This window comes from Giraffa tippelskirchi, chromosome 6 (assembly GCF_054371585.1).
Source record: "Giraffa tippelskirchi isolate mGirTip1 chromosome 6, T2T-mGirTip1v1.2.pri, whole genome shotgun sequence".
Taxonomy (NCBI): domain Eukaryota; kingdom Metazoa; phylum Chordata; class Mammalia; order Artiodactyla; family Giraffidae; genus Giraffa; species Giraffa tippelskirchi.
This window is the reverse complement of record NC_137280.1, coordinates 160,711,061-160,730,097: the sequence shown is the minus strand read 5'-3', so window position 1 is coordinate 160,730,097 and position 19,037 is coordinate 160,711,061. Positions and strand designations below refer to the sequence as shown.

At 37.5% G+C, this 19,037-nt stretch overlaps 1 protein-coding gene across 1 annotated transcript in view; it reads right to left on the bottom strand.

Annotated features, from left to right (window-relative positions):
• Positions 1 to 19,037, bottom strand: part of ADGRV1 (adhesion G protein-coupled receptor V1) — a 537,185-nt gene that overhangs the window by 291,538 nt on the left and 226,610 nt on the right. Inside the window, exons 78-82 of the mRNA XM_081504948.1 lie at positions 18,329 to 18,736; positions 13,852 to 14,036; positions 10,307 to 10,556; positions 9,444 to 9,583; positions 7,772 to 7,932 (exon numbers count right to left, since the gene is read on the bottom strand). Of these exons, the coding sequence (XP_081361074.1) occupies positions 7,772 to 7,932; positions 9,444 to 9,583; positions 10,307 to 10,556; positions 13,852 to 14,036; positions 18,329 to 18,736 (1,144 nt within the window). The remainder of the gene's footprint in view (positions 1 to 7,771; positions 7,933 to 9,443; positions 9,584 to 10,306; positions 10,557 to 13,851; positions 14,037 to 18,328; positions 18,737 to 19,037) is intronic.

The following is a 19,037-nucleotide window of genomic DNA, read 5'->3' as shown; positions in this document are numbered from 1 at the left end:
AGCACAATATCTTTGTGCTTACATACAAGGTCTCGTAGTACAATATCTCTGGGGATGTTCATGCTTCAATTTCAACCCACTCCACTTGACAAGACATATAAAATCCTCACACTTCTCAATTAAGCCCGAAGGGTAACTTTACATTTCAAATATCTACTTATTTACTTCCCTACTAAAAAGAGAGCACAAATTAAGCTGATTAATAATTTCATTAAACTTTTGATTTTCTGTTTCCATCAGACAAGTATTACTGCTTAAGAAGAGAATCAAATTCCAATCTAAATTTTCTGTGAATGGGTGCCTTGGCTAAATAGATATATTTATGGAGGTGAATAGGATTTTTCAGGCATAAAATTGGGATTGATGCTACCAAAACTCAGGTTTGGTAATTACCCCTTTTATCTACTAAGAATAGTTAGGTAATTACAAAAGTGGTGATTATGAATTTTAAAAGTAACCTTACACTTCTGGGTGCCAAAACCAGGAACAAAATGTGTTCTTTCCCTCCAAGATGGTTTTTAACCTAAATATCTACGTTTCTAAGTGGTGTGAAAAACATTATTCCTATTTTCTTTGAATCTACTTGAACTCACCTACCTACACTACTTCAAGGGGATGATTAGAATCTCAGGGCTAACCCATAAATTTTTTATCTTGCAATTTGTATAAATTTATTTTAATATTAAAGAATTTGTATGTGGGCCATTTTTAAAGTCTTTATTGAATTTGTTACAATATTGCTTATGTTTTGGATTTGGGGCCACAATACAGGATCTTAGCTCCCCAGCTAGGGACTGAATCGACACCCCCCTGCATTGGAAGAAGAAGTCTTAACCACTGGACTGCCAGGGAACCTACTATGAGGTTTTAAATGCAGAATGTATACCTATTTTAAAGATTTCCTGACTTTTAAAAATTTAAATGTGCTGCATAAAGCAACATATCTGCTTGATCACTTGAGCCTTTTATTCCACTCTCACCCTCAGTGGGGTTATTTTGTCGAGGAAGTATTGATACATAACAACTGGCTTGTGTTTGTTGCTCTGCTCTGTATTTTACATACATTATCTCATTCATCAACGGCCCCCTGGCAAACGGGAGAAGCTGCATTTATTTTGTTTCCTCATTATCTTTTCTGAAGTGATGGAACACACACCACACGTTGGCATAAGTTGACTGGGCAGCTGCAAAATGCCCACGTGGGGTCTGTGACTACTCGTCAGCACAGAAATGCCTCTCAGAAGTCCTTTCGGGAAAAGCTCTCAGCATGTTTACGTTTGCAAAAGGCAGACAAAGTTTCACACAGGAAGTGAGGCTCTGCATTTAGTCAAGGCTTTTGGCCTAGAAATTTGGCCAAGAGATCCGGAGTAATCCATCTTTTTGGAAGGCTGCCATGAGGCGTTCTGGGACAGGTGTGCAGGTCCTGAGGTTGCCTCTCAAATCCACCCACAAAGATATACAGTATACCCAGAAACTGCATCTTTGCTTAAGCAGCTTATAAACTATTGAAGCTGTTGCTCCAAACTCACTAATGTACACTTTGCATTTCTATGATGATCAGAGCCACCTCAAACTCAAAGTTCAAGTTGAGTGTGAAAGAGAGAGAGAGAGAGGGTGTGTGTGTGTGTGTGTGGTGTGTGTGTGTGTGTGTGTGTGTGTGTGTGTGTGTGTGTATCTCTGTGTGTATAATACACTGACTTAAGAGCAGGGCCTTGCAAGTCTCATTTCATTGTAGGCCGCATGATGACAAATAAGTGCTTTTCTGTGAGCTTACTGTGGTGGATGGTAACAATATGAGGCAAGAGGATTTGTGCTGGGCAAAGGAAAAATACTCCTGAATCAACTGTTTTTTCTAGTTCCCAAAAAGAGCTTATTCACAGCCTTTCCCCCTAACTTGGTAATTCTCCATTCCACTCCCATTTCGTGATATAAATTTAGTACACTTAAACTTGACCAGATCAAGAATATTTAATTAAGTCTGCTAAGCTTTAATTAAAAATGCTAGCATGACCCCTGGTGGCAGTCCAGGATTCAAAGCCAGTGGCAGGAAAATGGGCTGGATCCTAACAGCCTGTAACTATAATGTATGATGTTATCGAAGTGCTTTTTTTATTTAGGAAAAAAGAATTCAGCAAAACAAGCCTCAAGCAGCCTAGCCTCAACTGACCTTGGCAGAGTTACTGAATACCTTAGAGGTAAAGAAATAAATACTTTGGTTACCAAGTTCCTAAAGACTAAGTATTTATCTTTTATTTTTCTCCTCTGGTATTGAAGAGCTATATTTAGCATACAAAATTTAAATTTACAAGCCAGATTTTTTTAAACTAACAATTTTTTTTGGTTTAAATTCCCTTAATATGTAAATCACATAGTACAAAAGTTATAATTCTAAAAGGAATTCTAAAAAATTAAGCATAACAATTCCAGGTATTACCTAAAGGTAAACTCTAAATAGTTTCTTAGAGATTGATTCTTTGGCAACTAGGCAGAAAAACAAACATGTAACTAATTGAATAATCTTCATTTACTTTTTTTTCCTAGCACTATGTAGGTTACAGACTTCATTGGAAAAAAAATTAATCAGTTTACTAACACAAATGACTTTTCTATATGATTAGACAGTAAGAGCGAAGATAAATTACCCTTAACAAAATGATAATATTGATAATCTTTGATTTAGATATGAAAAACTCTAAAGAACAGCTAGATTCTTTTGTTAGTACCAAAGAGGACCAAAGATCTTGTTATCTATCTATACAATATTTGAATGCTTGTATGTGCATAAATATATGTAATGTTTATATATGAACATACATATCTAGTAAACAACTCTTGTTTGGTATCCCTTAAGAATGGGATATACTTTCAAAATAACTAAAGTTTATCCTCCAGAAGTCAAATATTACATTTTTCCCATGAAAATTCCTTTAAAATTTTAATAAACTTTATATTGGTTTATTATGTCTCTCTGTCTCCTCTATGTGTGAGTGCTAAGTCACTTCAGTTGTGCCTGATTCTTTGTGACCCTATAGACTGTAGCCGGCCAGTAGACTGACCCTATAGACTGTAGACTGGACTCCTCTGTCCAGGGGATTCTCCAGGCAAGAATGCCAGAGTGGGTTGCCTTGCCCACCTCCAGGGGATCTTTCTGACTCAGGGATCAAAGCCATGTCTCCTGCACTGGCAAGCGGGTTCTTTATCACTAACACCACCTCTATGGATAAACATAAAAAAAACCAGATGACCGCTAGATTATTAAAGCAGATATTCACCTGTTACCTTAGGCTTTTTTCTATTCCTCCACCTAATGCTGGCTGTAACTATCACCTTTTTAACATTTCTGTTGCTCATCTCTACTAATTCCCAAATTCCTTCAACCTTCCCTTCAGCACAATGCCCCTGGGTTACAGGGGACAATAAGCTACCAATAAGCTAAGGACAAGAAAACAAAGCCGTCAATCTGGACAAGTTTACTAGGTTGAACAGAAGTCCATATGCAACATCTGACAGCACACAAGTTCTATGTATTAGAGGGAAAAATTTACTCCAGAGGGGTGAGGTTACCAGGAGACCAGCCTTCGGGTAACATGTGAAGTTCAGTACAATAGCCACTAGCCACATAGGGCCATGTAGATTTTCATTAATTAGAATTAAATAGAATTAAACATTCAGGTCCCTACTGTTCTAGCCACATTTCAGGGACTCAATAATCAGATGTGGTCAGTAGCCGCCACCCTGAAGAGAGCACAACATTTCCATCATCGAAGAAGCCCTGAGTGGAGACCGTGTGTCAAACTGTGAAGGGACTGTTTATAAAGGGTCACACCACACAGCTCTGGTCAGACAGGTGCGGGGAAACACTCTGGGTGGTTTTTGGCACAGTTGTTCATTGCTCTTAAAACAGGATCCGAATAAGTGCTTTTGTCTTGGCAAGCCCAGACATAGTCGTGGGAAGTTCAGAGCTGCCGCAGCCAGCTCAAGACCCATGTAGAGGCGAGGTGGAGAAAATAAAAGAAAAGCTTGGAGGAGAGCAAAACAGAAACATAACAGGCTGGGCTCCTGACGATGCCACTGAGGTGCTGAACTAATCAATCCTGGGAGTGAATCTGCTTTTTCAGTATATTTGACTTGTCTTCGGTTATGTGCAGCCAGGGATATCCTAAACGATACACCTATGCGTACCTAGCTAGATAAATCCTACATTTTTATGCCATGTCAGAGTTAGACGAAGCTCTCTGACTTCTCAATCACCTGTGGTTACCCCCTTTAAACTGCTTGGTTTTTTCAAAAGCTCTTACACATCTTTCTCTATTCTTCTTGTGAATAACTCCCTACTGGATAGAATGAAACTTTTGATATACTCTCCCCATAATGATAATGGCTGTCCTAGGACAATGATTTGTGTGAATATGAACTTAATATTTTGGGGCGAATGTGACACAGAAATTTAGAAAATATCTCATCTTCAAAAATAATTTCAAAAGAATGGGTGGCATCTAATAAAGTTTTTCTCTAGAAAAACTATCAAAATATCAGCTTATAAAATATAAAAGGCACAACTAGAATATTCTTACAGTTTAATGAAAGTGTTAGTAACTCAGCTGTGTCTGACTCTTTACAATCCCATAGACTGTAGCCCACCAGGCTCCTCTGTCCATGGGATTTTCCAGGCAAGAATACTGCAGTGGGTTGCCATTCCCTTCTCCAGGGCATCTTCCTGACCGGGGGTGGAACCTAGTTCTCCCACATTGCGGGCAGATACTTTACTGTCCGAGCCACCTGGGAAGCCCTTACAGTTTAATAAACCCAAACAAAAGAATACACATGCTTCAAAGAACTCTGGATTGTGCTGATTTATTTACCCTGCAAACCTAAGTATTTAGCGATTTACAGACATTTATTTCCTGTTACCTACTTTAAACAATGACATTGTGTTGGCATTTATATACTTAGCAATCTATAGAGTAAATAAGACTGTTAGTTATTTAAAAGGGATAGCTTTAGTTTGACTAATGTGTTAAAGGATTTCTCCACCACAGAGAACAAAAAGGAAAAAAAAAATGAAACAAATGTGAGATCTGCAATCTAATCTCAGTTGAAAAGCACTTCAAAATAGGAGACTCTCCTACAGGTACATCAAACATGACCGAGTTCACATATTGATGTTAATGATGAAGTGGATTTTGCGATGTAGGGGTCTCATTAAGCTCAGGCGGCCATACAAATTGTACTCAAAATCAAATCAGGATGATTTTAATCCGATGTCTGCCTTTGACAGGACAACATCAACAGTTATGGCAAGCAGAGCAGGTTTCTTTGACATTATTCTCCAAATAGTAAGAAGCATGCTTAGGTTCCTTAGTAACTATAAGATTATGGCATTATCACCTAAAGTTATTATAAGCTGTATTTCTTCCCCCTTTGAGGTGAGTCTCATAACGTTACACCTATGTGCACAGTCATTTACTTCTCCTCTCTATAGGTTTTAGTTTCAGTAGATAACTTCAGTTTAATTTTCCTGCAATTTGATAAACTGGTTTACAGTTTTAAAAGTCACAGGTATATATCCTAATCTTTCACTTTTCCAAATTGAGGATTACTCAACTTTTTGGCTTACATACCCATTACACATACTTGGATCATTTCAACTGTTCTGCTCTAGTAGAGTAACCAGAACCGTAAACCAGAATTAGGACAGATACACTGTGATCTATCTTAATTTTTTTTATTAAACAATGGTTTAATTCCTATTTGACTTGCCACATTTCATGAAAAGAGTTAGAATGCTCCCAAATTCAAAGGGATATTTGGTGTGGCCTGACTTAAATGAGAGCGTGTGTAGGTAAAATATGGAAAAATCTCTCGCCTTGTTTCTGGGGGCCTTCCGAGGAATGTAATATCAGCCTCCCCAGAAACTGAGCACAAAGACAGAACCGCCTCATGAACCACCGAACGTGCAATCCATGTTACAGGATGTCATGAACAGAGGAGGGAGAAACTGATCATTTCAAACATGACTCCAAGTCAAAAATAATAAAGTAGATACTAATATCTGGGTGTTGGTTTTCAAATACATGAGCAAATCTATTTAGCCTTTTTAAGAGTGAGTTGCAAACATATATATTTATTAATAATTCTCTCCGAAAATATCTTAAAGTCCTGCTAGTCTTCTAAAAATTCCAGATAACATTCTCTCTTTAGTTTGTAAAATTCTTTGCTTTGATGTTGAGTATTTAGAACAAGCAAGGGATTTTTGTGGGTTATATTAGCACTTAGAATTATGTCTCTATGGAAATGTATGAGATGATATCTAGATTTTATTTCAGCGTTGTAACTTTTGGTTCTATTTCATCAGTCTATGAAATTCCTCTAAACAGATTGCATCAAAATAAAATAGGGTGTCGCCATCTGATTTTGGAACTATGTATACCTAGAAGAATCTATTAAGCAAGAACCATCATTCTTACGGAAGATGTTATTAAGAATAAGAAATTATTAACATCTGCTATTGAATCTAAGATTTAGAATTAAGACACATTAAGGAAAATGGATAACTTTATAAAGTGAAACTACAGTGGAAATATTTTAACAACTAGGACAAAGAATATTAAATTACAGTGGAAAGATTTTAACAACCAGGACAAAGAAGAACAATTAATTACATGCTTCTACCTACACAAAATTTTCCATATCAATAAAGATTATTAGGGGACAGTGTGCACACTAAGCATTCAATGATAATCATATTTACATACCAAACATCATTGAGGCAGATTGTCTGAGCTAGTATATCTACCACCCTGTTAACACAATTTAAAATCATGTATTTGGGGTTGGGAGACTGAGGTATTTGCCCCAGGTCTTACAACTAAGCAATGGCAGGACCAGGATTTGAATACAGGCACAGTTACCTTATACCCAGTTCTCTGTGTAGCATATTGTTCATAAAAGCAGCTGTAGAGCTGTAAAAGCTGACTCGGGGCACAGAATCGGGAAGGATGGGGATAGAAATATAGTGTAAGGAATTCTCAGACTCCCAACCATAAAGTCAAAACAGCACATGAGAATAATTCTATAGCTGTTCAAAGTTTACTTATAGGTAAATCGTTTGATGGACACTGACCCTACTCAAGTTCCTATTCTTGCCAGAAACGGGACCTAGATATAGAAGGTGAAAGAAAATTTATCTTTAACATAGTGGTTGAATATACTTAGAGCTTCTAGACTGCAGAATACAAATCAATCCATGGGGTAGGTTTATTTTTTAATGAAAGTACAAAATGATTTATATTATCTCACGCAATCCTGATATCTACTGTAGGATCTGCCTTCTAAATCAACACTATCAACTATAACTCTTTTTTACTATCTAACTTCTATCTCATATTGTACTGTATATACACTGCTGATGAATTGTAACTATATCTTGCTCTTGCCTTCTCTCCAGTACAAAGTTGGTCCTCCATAAATAATGGCTGTATGAATTAATGAATAGGATCATGAGAGGGAACTTGCCTGGCCTAGTGGTTAAGACTATGTGCTTCCAATGCAGGGGACACAGGTTCAATCCCTGGTCAGGGAACTAAGATCCCACACAATACACAAGGCAGCCAAAAAAAGAAAATTAAAAACAAAAAAAGACCATGAAGAAGTTTATTGTCTCATAGTGTTGATGAATTACAGTATATCTGCATCTGTATAAAAGGACCCTGGGAAAACTTTTATTCTCATCAATATTTTAAATTATTGACTCAAAAATACTGTAACTCACCTGAAATACATATAAATCCAGAAGAGAAAAAAGCTTCGTTGTAGGAAGACAAGTTGTCAGTCTGGGCGTAGACCGCGTACACAGACATGTATGAACAGGCACATTCCACATAGTCTGAAGTGTCCTCAACCACTTTGCAAAACCGACTGTCGGACAACCAGCTAGGGCAAAAACACAATCATCACTACTCCTCTTTCATCAGCACTCAAGATGTGGAGGTGGCTTTTGAAGAAAAAATAATTTATTGAACCTAAGTGTCCTTTACTCAAGATGGAAGCAGACCACGTGCTCAAGAAGACACACTGGAGGGAACATCTTGTCCCAGACACGAAACAGCAGATCCCACAGACACCTCCAACAGTGGCCTAAATGTCAACCAAACCTGCGAAAGCATCGCCAGTGTTGAAGAAGCTGACCCTCTCAATCCAGCACTGCTAGTTCCCACCTCATCTAAAGCAGACAAACCCAAGGTATTCAACAGGAAGTACTCTTCCCTAGCATTCGAGAGTAACAAAAGGTCAACACAGCCAAAAATGTGCAGTGTTCACCCTTTCCCATTTTTCGCAACTCCTGTATTTTGAACCACATAAATTACTTGCTTGTCGAAGTACTTCCTTCCCCACCCATTTCGATTTTGAGCCAGTTATATTACGTACATGTTTTCTAGGGTTCTTTCCGGTGTTTCCTTCTATAAGGTTTGACCTTAAGCACCAAAAGTTTGCCATGATTATAGCAAACACAGTGCCGCATGCCACACCTTCTGAGCATCCCTCGGTGACGACTCAGTTCTAGTTCCTCTTGATCCCCTTATTTTTCTAAGGACATGAAACTTCTTAACTCCAACAGCGGATTCAAGCTTGAAACATTCATTAGTAATTATACATTGAGGATTGTAGAGTATCTATGTATTAGGTTTAAAGTCTGTCCTCAGACATTAGGAATTTCAAAGGAAAATTATTTTCCCACAGAGACTAGCCAGAATTTTGGCGTTTGAAGAGGACAGTTGAGTTACCCAACTAAGCTGTGGAATCTTTTCAGAATTTTACCTTGTGTGGCTGAAAGTAACAGAATCTAGTGACTGATTTGAACTCAAAACTCTCTAGGCCAGCTATGCCTGACCCTACAACATCGGCTGAGCTCCCAGGGAGAGAACTGCTTAGAAAAATGAGGTCTGAGGCCAAGGGAGTCAAAGGAAGAGTTGCTGTCTTCTTCCCCTTCTTGTGCCGGCTTTAGTCCCCAGATGTGCTCCAAGTCATACATGGCTTAGAATTGTAAATCCGTACTGATCCCTCCAGACATAGAGCATCAGATCCAGAACCACAAGTCCAGAGGGAAGGAGTCAAAAGAATTTCTTCCCTTGCTCAATAAATTAACCAGTAACCTCAGGAAGGTTATCTGAATTGAGCAGAACTCACGCTATGTCCCACAGAAGTCGTAATAATAAAGGAGTAGGTAATGTGTTATACACTTGTTTAAACTGTTTGGCTGTATTTGCTACCTGCCCAAGGCTAGACCACTTCCTATGCTGCTTTGGCTCATTTAGTGTAGAGGTGATTCTCCAGTCTAAAAATCTCACTGCAGACCATCTATGTTCAGTACAAAAAAACTGGGCTTAATGGTACCGGAATGAAGAAGGAACAAATGCTGACTTTAAAGAATTATTAACAAGTACCTCGCAGCAGCCGGATTCCAAAGGAGACACAGAGGAGTCTGAGGAACAATTCTAGGCTCGGCAGCGTAAATCCTGTAGACAATCTCATTGCTGTTGGTCAGGGGTTGTGAACTCTGACCTTTCACACTCAAAGATAATACCTGTAATGCCAGAAAGAACCGAAAATGTAACGACATCTTCAAATTAAATGTCAAGACTGGATCTCCCATTCTGAAATTTGCTTCATTTTTCTCGTCACTTTTGGCACTATTAATTGTTAGCTTCCTTATGAATCTACATTCCCTGGTGGCTCAGACGGTAAAGTATTTGCCTACAGTTCAGGAGACCTGGGTTCAATCCCTGGGTCGGGAAGATCTTCTGGAGAAGGAAATGCCAACCCACTCCAGTATTCTTGCCTGGAAAATCCCATGGATGGAGGAGCCTGGTAGCCTACAGTCCATGGAGTCGCTAAGAGTCGGACATGATTGAGCGACTTCACTTTCACTTTTCCTTAAGAATACAGGGTATCTGGTTGGTTTTCCACTGCAGACCTGTCTCACTCCAGCTACTGACCAGTCTCCAAGTGATAATATTCATTTTCATTGTCAGTCTTCATCAGGAGTGGGATATAGCTTTAATGAAAGCTATGTTTTTTTTTTCCCACTTTCTCCCCATTTCATTCAATAAAACATGAAGGAAATATCTGCAACTATTTTTGAGCCTAAACATTCTACAAAGAGTTCATAAAGATGGGACATGTTTCATCATTAGCTTACTATATGTAGCACTTACCATAAGTCTGATCAAGGGCATGTATCCTGAGGAGCATGTTTGCAAAGGAAAAAGCAGATTCTAACCACATAATTCTTTAAATGATAGATTACCTTATTTTTCAGGGCATGGAAATTGTTTCCAGTCATAAACCACTGCTGGCTGCTATACTCTGTAAACTGGACTAATTCACACGTGCTTCTCCCGGCCATTATTTCTGCATCCAGAACATCCAATAACCTCTCTGGAACTCGAATATAATCACCTTCTTTTCCTTCAAACTTGTGCCCATTGATCTGCTGAGGGTACCAGTGAAGAGCAAGTATGGACAAATACGGGCAGCTGTCAAGGATGGTTTTGCCTCTATGACAGAAAAGCAAAGGTTCTGCTAAAATGGCATGTATTTGCATACATATATCCACTCACATTTGTTAAAAATCCATTACATTGTTAAAAATCTATTACATTGGAGCTCTGTTCTTTATGTACAACCATGATACGACCTACCCAGAAGCAGTAAAGAGAATATGCTTTCAGTTCTTTTATGGTGAATTGTTAGGATTTTTTGCACAGAACTTTTTGTATCCTCTTGCCTGATCCCCCTTCAAATCTGAAACATGGGTTTTTGAAAGTTGTTTCACAGGTATCAGAATCTGCGCTATAAAATGTCTATTTCTGTGTTAGTCACATCAGCATGGGTGCGATAGGGTGAGAAAGGATGCACCATTCAACTGAAATTCTCTGCTTTATAATCAAGAGCATCATAAACCTTATATATCTACAGCCAAGTTCTCATCAAGTTCACCTCACCCTTTTCTAAGCCATCAGAGCATTTCTAATTTAACCATGTGTCTGATAAAAGAAATGGCCCTGAACAGGATCTTTATCCATTTAATGATTCTGTTTACAACAACCCCAAGGCACTAGATCCTGTGCTCAGTGAAACTGCTTTTTAAACCTCAGTGTGTGTTGAAATCACCTTGAAGCTTGTCTTAAAAGTACAGATTTCTAGGGACTTCCATGGTGGTTCAGTGGTTAAGACTCTGAACTCCTAATGCAGGGCACTGGGTTCAATCCCTAGTCAGGAAACTAAGATCCTGTAAGCTGAGTGGCCTAGCAAAAAAAAAAAAAAATACAGATTTCTACATTACATCCCAGTCTTACTAAATCAAAATCCTTGCCTAGGGGAGGCTAGAGGTTCTATGAGTCTGTATTTTGTAACCAGTCCTCCAAAAAAATCTGATAGATGTTTTTCTATGGACGCATCATGTCTGCAAATAATTGAAAAGACACAAAGATAAATCATACCTGAAACCTGTCTGAAAAAATATGGATAAAAGTAAGTTAGATGGGCCATAAGTGATGCTGAGTATATACAATTGTATCATGGATACAAATACCTCGTCAAAGCCCCTAACATGGGAAATCGAGTTGAGAATTTTATTTTATTTATTTTTTTGTTTAATAGCATTTATTATACCATATTTTAAAACAAGAATATCACAGTAATAAATTGTGCACATAAAATACAACATATATCCAAATAGGCAGATTAACTTGCTTTCCATTTTATTTTTTTATTTTTTAATTTTTAAATAGAAGATTTGAGAAACAAAAGGAAAAGGTAAGGGCTAACTTTTCCCTCTAGCTATATACTCTTTTTAAAAAAATCTTTACCATATTTGAATTGATGCTTTTGAATATTTATCTTTAGTCCAGCCATTCATTCAGGCTCTAGACCTCTGCATCTAAAACACCTATTAAAACATCTCAATCCATATAGGCCACCCACACAGCTTATAAAAACTCATCTCTTCATCTCTCTATCCACATCTTCACTGGTGACTTGGAGCTAAAAGCCGCCACTGTTGACCTCTCCACCCATGACCAGGTACAAACTGATGGAGACCAGTGAACCACTGTTGGTGGAAATGTAAGTTCGTGCAACCACTATGGAAAATATTAATAAGGTCCCTCAAAAAGCTAAAAACACAGTTGCCATATTATCCAACAATCCCACTCCTGGGTGTATGTCTAGACAAAACTATAATTCAAAAAGATGCATTGTAAAGTAATTAGCCCCCAACTAAAATAAATAAATTTATTAAAAAAAAAAAAAAAAAAAAAATTGAAAAAAAAAAAAAAAAAAAAACAAAACAAAAAGATGCATGAACCCTTATGTTCATAACAGCATTATTCACAATAGCTAAGACATGGAAACGACTTAAATGACCATCAACAAATGAATGGATAAAGAAGATACAGTACATACATACCATGGAATACTACACAGCCATTAAAAAGAATGAAATTATGTCATTTGCAGCAACACGGATGGACTCAGAGATTATCAAACTAAGTGAAGTAAGTCAGAAATAGACAAATACTATATAATATCACTTATAATGTCACTTATGTAGAATCGAAAAGACACAAATGAACCTATCCACAAAACAGACTCAAAGACACAGAGAACAGACCTGTGGCTGCCAAAGGTCAGGGGAAGGATGGGTCGGGGGTTTGGGGTTAGCAGAGGCAAACTATTCTCGTACAGAATGTATAAACAACAAGGTCCCAATGTATAGCACAGGGACTATATTCAACATCCTGTAATAAACCATAAGAGAAAGGAACATAAAAAGAATATATACATATGTATAACTGAAGCACTTTGCTGTAGAGCAGAAACGCAACATTGAAAATCAACTATACAGCAATTAAAACAATTTTTTTTAAAAAAGTGAATTTCTGACACATGCTAGAGCATGGATAAATCTTGAAGAAACATTATGCTAAGCAAAGTACACCAAACACAAAGGACAAATATTACATGATTCCGCTGATGAGATGGCTAGAATAGGCAAATTGAATAGAGATTGAAAAGTAAAATAGAGGTTCCCAGGACAGGGGGAAGGAGGAGTGGAGAGTTATTAATGGGTAGAGATTTTTAATTTGAGAAGATGACAGTTCTGGATATGCATACTGGGGATGGTTACCCAACAATCGTGAATATATTAAGTGTCACTGAATTGTACACCTAAAAATAGTTTGAAAGTGAAAGTGTTAGCCGCTCAGTCACATCCAATTCTTTGTAACCCTATGGATTGTAGCCTGCCAGGCTCCTCTGTCCATGGGATTCTCCAGACAAGAAAACTGGAGTGGGTTGCCATTGCTTCTCCAGTGGACCTCTGCCACCCAGGAATTGAACCCAGGTCTGCCTGCATTGTAGACAGATTCTTTACCATCTGAGCTACTAGGAAGTACAGAACAATAGTTTAAAGTTTAAAATCTGTCTTATGTATATGTTGCCACAATTTTAAAAATGGCCTAAAATACTCTAAAAGTTAGACTCATCCTTTTTTTTCTATTCAGAATGTATCTTCTACTCATTATATAAAAAAAAGTAAATAACAAGACGTTTTATTTTTAAAAGACCCTTCAAAACAAGAAGAATACATTACTGACAGTATAAATTAATTTTTTCTGGATGTAGTTTCTATGTTTTCTTCAAATAATTAACTTAATTTGCCCATCAGGTACAATTCATTGATTGTATAAGCCTTAGTTGCATCATCTAAATGTCAATTTGCATTCTTATTACTTTGTAACCTGTAAAGGAATACATGTAAGGTATGGTATTATATTAAAAGATACTTACTTTTCACCAGGAGAGCCACAGGTAACATCAGTCAGTAGAGAAAAGGCAAAATTCTCCGTCACGTCAGTAAAGTGACTAAATCCCCTAGTGTCCTTGCGCTTTGGGTTAACGAGAGCACAAAGGATCTCATAGAAAAGATTTCGGCTTTCAATGCTTAAAGCTTGTTTTTTTCCTTCAACAGTTATCTGGAAAAAAATCCCAAGTATGAAACTGTATCTTACAAAACCAGCTGCTTAAATGATATGTAAGGTATAATGTGTTCTTTATTACCAGTTACTAACATTAACAAAAATAAACATGAACCTATTAAGAATTTAAGAGAAGTTAGTGTCAAAACTATATTTGACATTTAAATGTCAAATACATTTGAACTTTAAAAAGCATAATCATTTTATAAAGAGAAGGCACAATCACAAGAATATTTTCTATATAATATCTAGATAAAGCTCCAAAGGGTTGCATGGGTCACTTAATTCTAACTGCAATAATAAATATCATGAATCAAAATTAAACTCACTTTTACATCTATCCCAATTCGTACAGCCTTATGAAAGACATATATAGCATAAAGCAGATTCTAGTTCAAAGAAGTGAGAATCTGGGAGATAATAAAACTTACAAACATGAAACAATTTCACTTAAAATACGATACCCTATAGAACAAAGTTCTATCAGTACTTGGAAATCCTATCCTACACTTCTGAATCTGAGTACATATGAAATACATATGGGACATATGAATGTATGCCAGATAAAGCATAGGTGATTCTATTTGAATTTCAGATAATCAGCCAATAATTGCCCGATATAAGTATGTTCCAAATAGTGCTTGTGAATAAAAATTATTTTTATCTATAATACATTTATACTAAAAAATACTTTGTTTACTGAAATTCAAAGTTAATTGGCACCTTATATTTTATTGTTAAAATTTCAATCCTATATTTTCAATGCTTGTTTCATTATTGTCTTATTCTAATTATTATATGTCTAAATTGTGAAAACATGTTACATTTTAGGGATATGGCAGGCCCCTTTTAATGGCTAGTTTTCTCAATTCTTGTTATTATAAGTAATGCTTAAATACTCATTATACAGGTATTTGTACAAATATTCCTCACACCTATTAGGCACTCTTTTTTTTTTTTTTAGTTTTTCCCTCCAGTTTTATTGAGATATAAATGACTATATATTGTTGTTGTCGTTGAGACGCTCAGTCATGTCCCACTCTTTGTGACCCCATGGACTGCAGCACGCCAGGTTTCCCTGTCTTCACCATCTCCTGGAGACTGCTCAAACTCATGTCCATTGAGTGATGCCATCCAACCATCTCGTCCCCTGTCGTTCCCTTCTCCTCCCGCCTTCAATCCTTCCCAGCATCAAGGTCTCTTCCAATGAGTCAGCTCTTTGCATCAGGTAACCAAAGCACTGAGTACTGGAGCTTCAGCTTCAGCATCAGTCCTTCTAATGAATATTCAGGGTTGATTTCCTTTCGGATTGACTACTTTGATCTCCTTGCAATCCAAGGGACTCTCAAGAGTCTTCCCCAACACCACAATTAAAAAGTATCAATTCCTCGGTGCTCAGCCTTCTTTATGGTCCAACTCTCACATCCATACATGACTACTGGAAAAACTATAGCTTTGACTATAATTGAGGTGCCTTTTGATTTTTCTTGTGGTATATGCAAAGAGAAACTTTGTTTAAACTTTATGTGGTCAAGTTTATCTATCATTTCCTTTATGACTTCTGCATTTTTCTATTTAGAAGGAACTTCCCCACTTCCTCAATATAAACTTTTATATTAAAAGTGATTCATCCATGTTTTCTGCTACTACTTTCCTGGTTTCAGCTTTACAGTTAGACCTCTGATCTGTCTGGGATTTATTTTGGAGTGGGTTTAACATGGAGATACAGCCATCATTTTACTTTCAAATGGTTAAATAAGATGTATCAACACCATTTACAGAATAATAACTACTGCCTCTTAAGAAATCTGTATGCAGGTCAAGAAGCAACAGTTAGACCTGGACATGGAACAACAGACTGGTTCCAAACAGGAAAAGGAGTACGTCAAAGTTGTATACCGTCACCCTGCTTATTTAACTTTTATGCAGAGTACATCATGAGAAATGCTGGGCTGGATGAAGCACTAAGTGGAATCAAGACTGCCGGGAGAAATATCAATAACCTCAGATACACACATGACACCACCCTTATGGCGGAAAGTGAAGAAGAACTAAAGAGCCTCTTGATGAAAGCTAAAGAGGAGAGTGAAAAAGTTGGCTTAAAGCTCAACGTTCAGAAAACTAAGATCATGGCATCTGGTCCCACCACTTTGTGGCAAATGATGGGGAAGCAATGGAAACAGTGATAGACTTTATTTTTTGGGCTCCAAAATCACTGCAGATGGTGACCGCAGCCATGAAATTAAAAGATACTTGCTTCTTGGAAGAAAAGCTATGAACAACCTAGACAGTATATTACAAAGCAGAGACATTACTTTGCCAACAAAGGTCTGTCTAGTCAAGGCTATGGATTTTCCAGTAGTCATGTATGGATGTGAGAGTTGGAATATAAAGAAAGCTGAGCGCCAAAGAATTGATGCTTTTGAACTATGGTGTTGGAGAAGACTCTTGAGAGTCCCTTGGACTGCAAGGAGATTCAACCAGTCCCTCCTAAAGGAGATCAGTCCTGGGTGTTCACTGGAAGGACTGATGTTGAAGCTGAAACTCCAACACTTTGGCCACCTGATGCGAAGAGATGACTCACTGGAAAAGACCCTGATGCTGGGAAAGATTGAAGGCAGGAGGAGAAGGGGATGACAGAGGATGAGATGGTTGGATGGCATCACGGACACGATGGACATGTGTTTGAGTAACCTCCAGGAGTTGGTGATGGGCAGGGAAGCCTGGCATGCCACAGTCCATGGGGTTGCAAAGAGTCAGACACGACTGAGCGACTGAACTGAACTGACACACTGACCTGAAATGACACTTTTATAATATATGAAACTTTCATATGTAATTGGATTTATTTCTTCACTTTCTGTTTTATTCTACTGATCTGAATATCTGTGACAGCACCAGTTCATCCTGTTTTAATCACTGTAACTTCATATTTTCATATCGAGAAGAATAAGGTTCCTATCATTTTTCATCTTTTTCATAAAATTTCTGATGTGTGTTCTCCCAGGTGAACTCATCATTTTGATTATTTTTAAAAAAATCCAAAATAGTTTACTGATATTTTGATAGTACTTATATTGCATTTATAGGTTAATTTATAGAAAACTGTTGTCTCAAAAAAAAAAAGAAAACTGTTGTCTCTATGTTATTGAGTTTTCCCACTGCTGAACAAGTTATAGATTTCTATTTTTTCAAGGCTTTTCTGTTATTAGAAATTTTAAGTTTTCTTGATATAACATATATTTTAATGTATAATATTACGGAATGATGTCAAGTTACTTGAATCATCAGATTTCAGTATTGACATATAAATAGCTTCAAGAAAACAATATGCCATAACATTGAAAAAATTTGGTAACAATAACAGGATTTGAAAATAATCAGAGCAAAGGCAACTTTAGTGGAAATAAAATCATTTTCTTTTTAAGAATACAAATAATGTTTTCTACTTGATCTTATAATATTTTAGAACACTTCACATATATTTCATGCCTCTAATAATTGCCGAGTTACCTATTTCACATAAATTGTTTTAATATATGAGAAGCACTTATACTGTTTATTAACGGTTACTCAAAAAAAGTTAATTACATTTTTTCCATAGGATTTTCTTTCATAATTCAGTTTCATTATTCATGACAGATTCAAATAAAAAAAAAATCAAGATGTACTACCTGACAGCTCTAGTTAAATAAGTGTTGATTCTCAACCATTAACATGTAGCTTTCTTAATATATCTCTTCTAAAATACAGTTACTGTGCATTCTTTCCCTCTTCATAGCCTAAATCAAATTGTAATAGTACTATACTATTTCATCATTAGAAAATTTAAGTAACATCATTTCCTACAGTAAATTCTTTCCAGCGCCCAGCAGGAGCAGGGAACAAGCAAAGGGCAACAGCTTCATGGCACTTCAACTAGAGGAGCCATATAATCTAGTCCTAGTCCTCATTTATGGACTTAGAAAAACTGCACACAATCTCAGAAGATGTCCATGCAGTTTCTAGAAGTATCAGAAAGAGCCTGGAGCTTCTGATCTCTGGAGACTCTTTTCAGACACCGGTCTATCCTTACTGCTGCGGTAGAGAACTCATCCTTCTCTGAGCTTCCAAACCAGCACCAGTCACATCCAAGCAAAAGCACAGGGTCAGATATGGTGAATTCCACTCTGAGATTCAGAAATTTGACTCTACCATATAAATTCATTATAACTGATACGATAACCGTATGTGGCTTTTGGTCTTTAAAAAAAAGGATGAAACTGCTAACACTCGCAAGGGCTTCTTACCTTGTCTATTAAATACAGCACGGCGCTGAGCTGTTCATCTGTGCTCTCCGTGGCCACTTTCACGCTGACGCTGTGGAGCACCCTGTTGAGAATGTCGCCGTCCAGGGGCTGCTGCAGCTGATCCGCGAGCCCCCAAAAGGCCTGGGAGTCCGCGTCGGAGACGAGAGTGATGTTAGCGGTCCCGTACACTTTATCAACTCCGGCACCCCCTTTGGGGTCAAAAAGCACGATCTGGAAGCGTTTAGGAAATGGATTCAAAGACCCTGTCTCTGGCGTGAGGGTGACGTCCAGGACAGTGGTCCTCTGGCCAGGCTCAAAGATCAAGGTGCCTTCAGTTCTCACAAAGTCTTTCCCAGAAACAGCTGGAGATATGAGAGTACGACCAATGGTCTCAGCGCGCCTCAACTCCTAGAAATTAAGACACCACCACTTAAGTCAAACGATAAACCTCTGATCTCGTCCAGAACCAATTTTCTCTTAAACCATCTGGGGGGCCACAACATTAGTATTAAGACAGGTGTTGCTTTAAATTTATAGTTTTTGAGTTCACACTAGATGTTCCCCTACTATGGGACCTCACCAATCTTGTCCTCCAGTGTCAATGTGGCTATTTCCTCAAGCTACACAAATGCCAGATTTTTAATCTTTGTTAATTATCATAGTACAAAGAAGTTGCTTTTTGTTTTATTGCTCAGCTCAGTCACCTTCA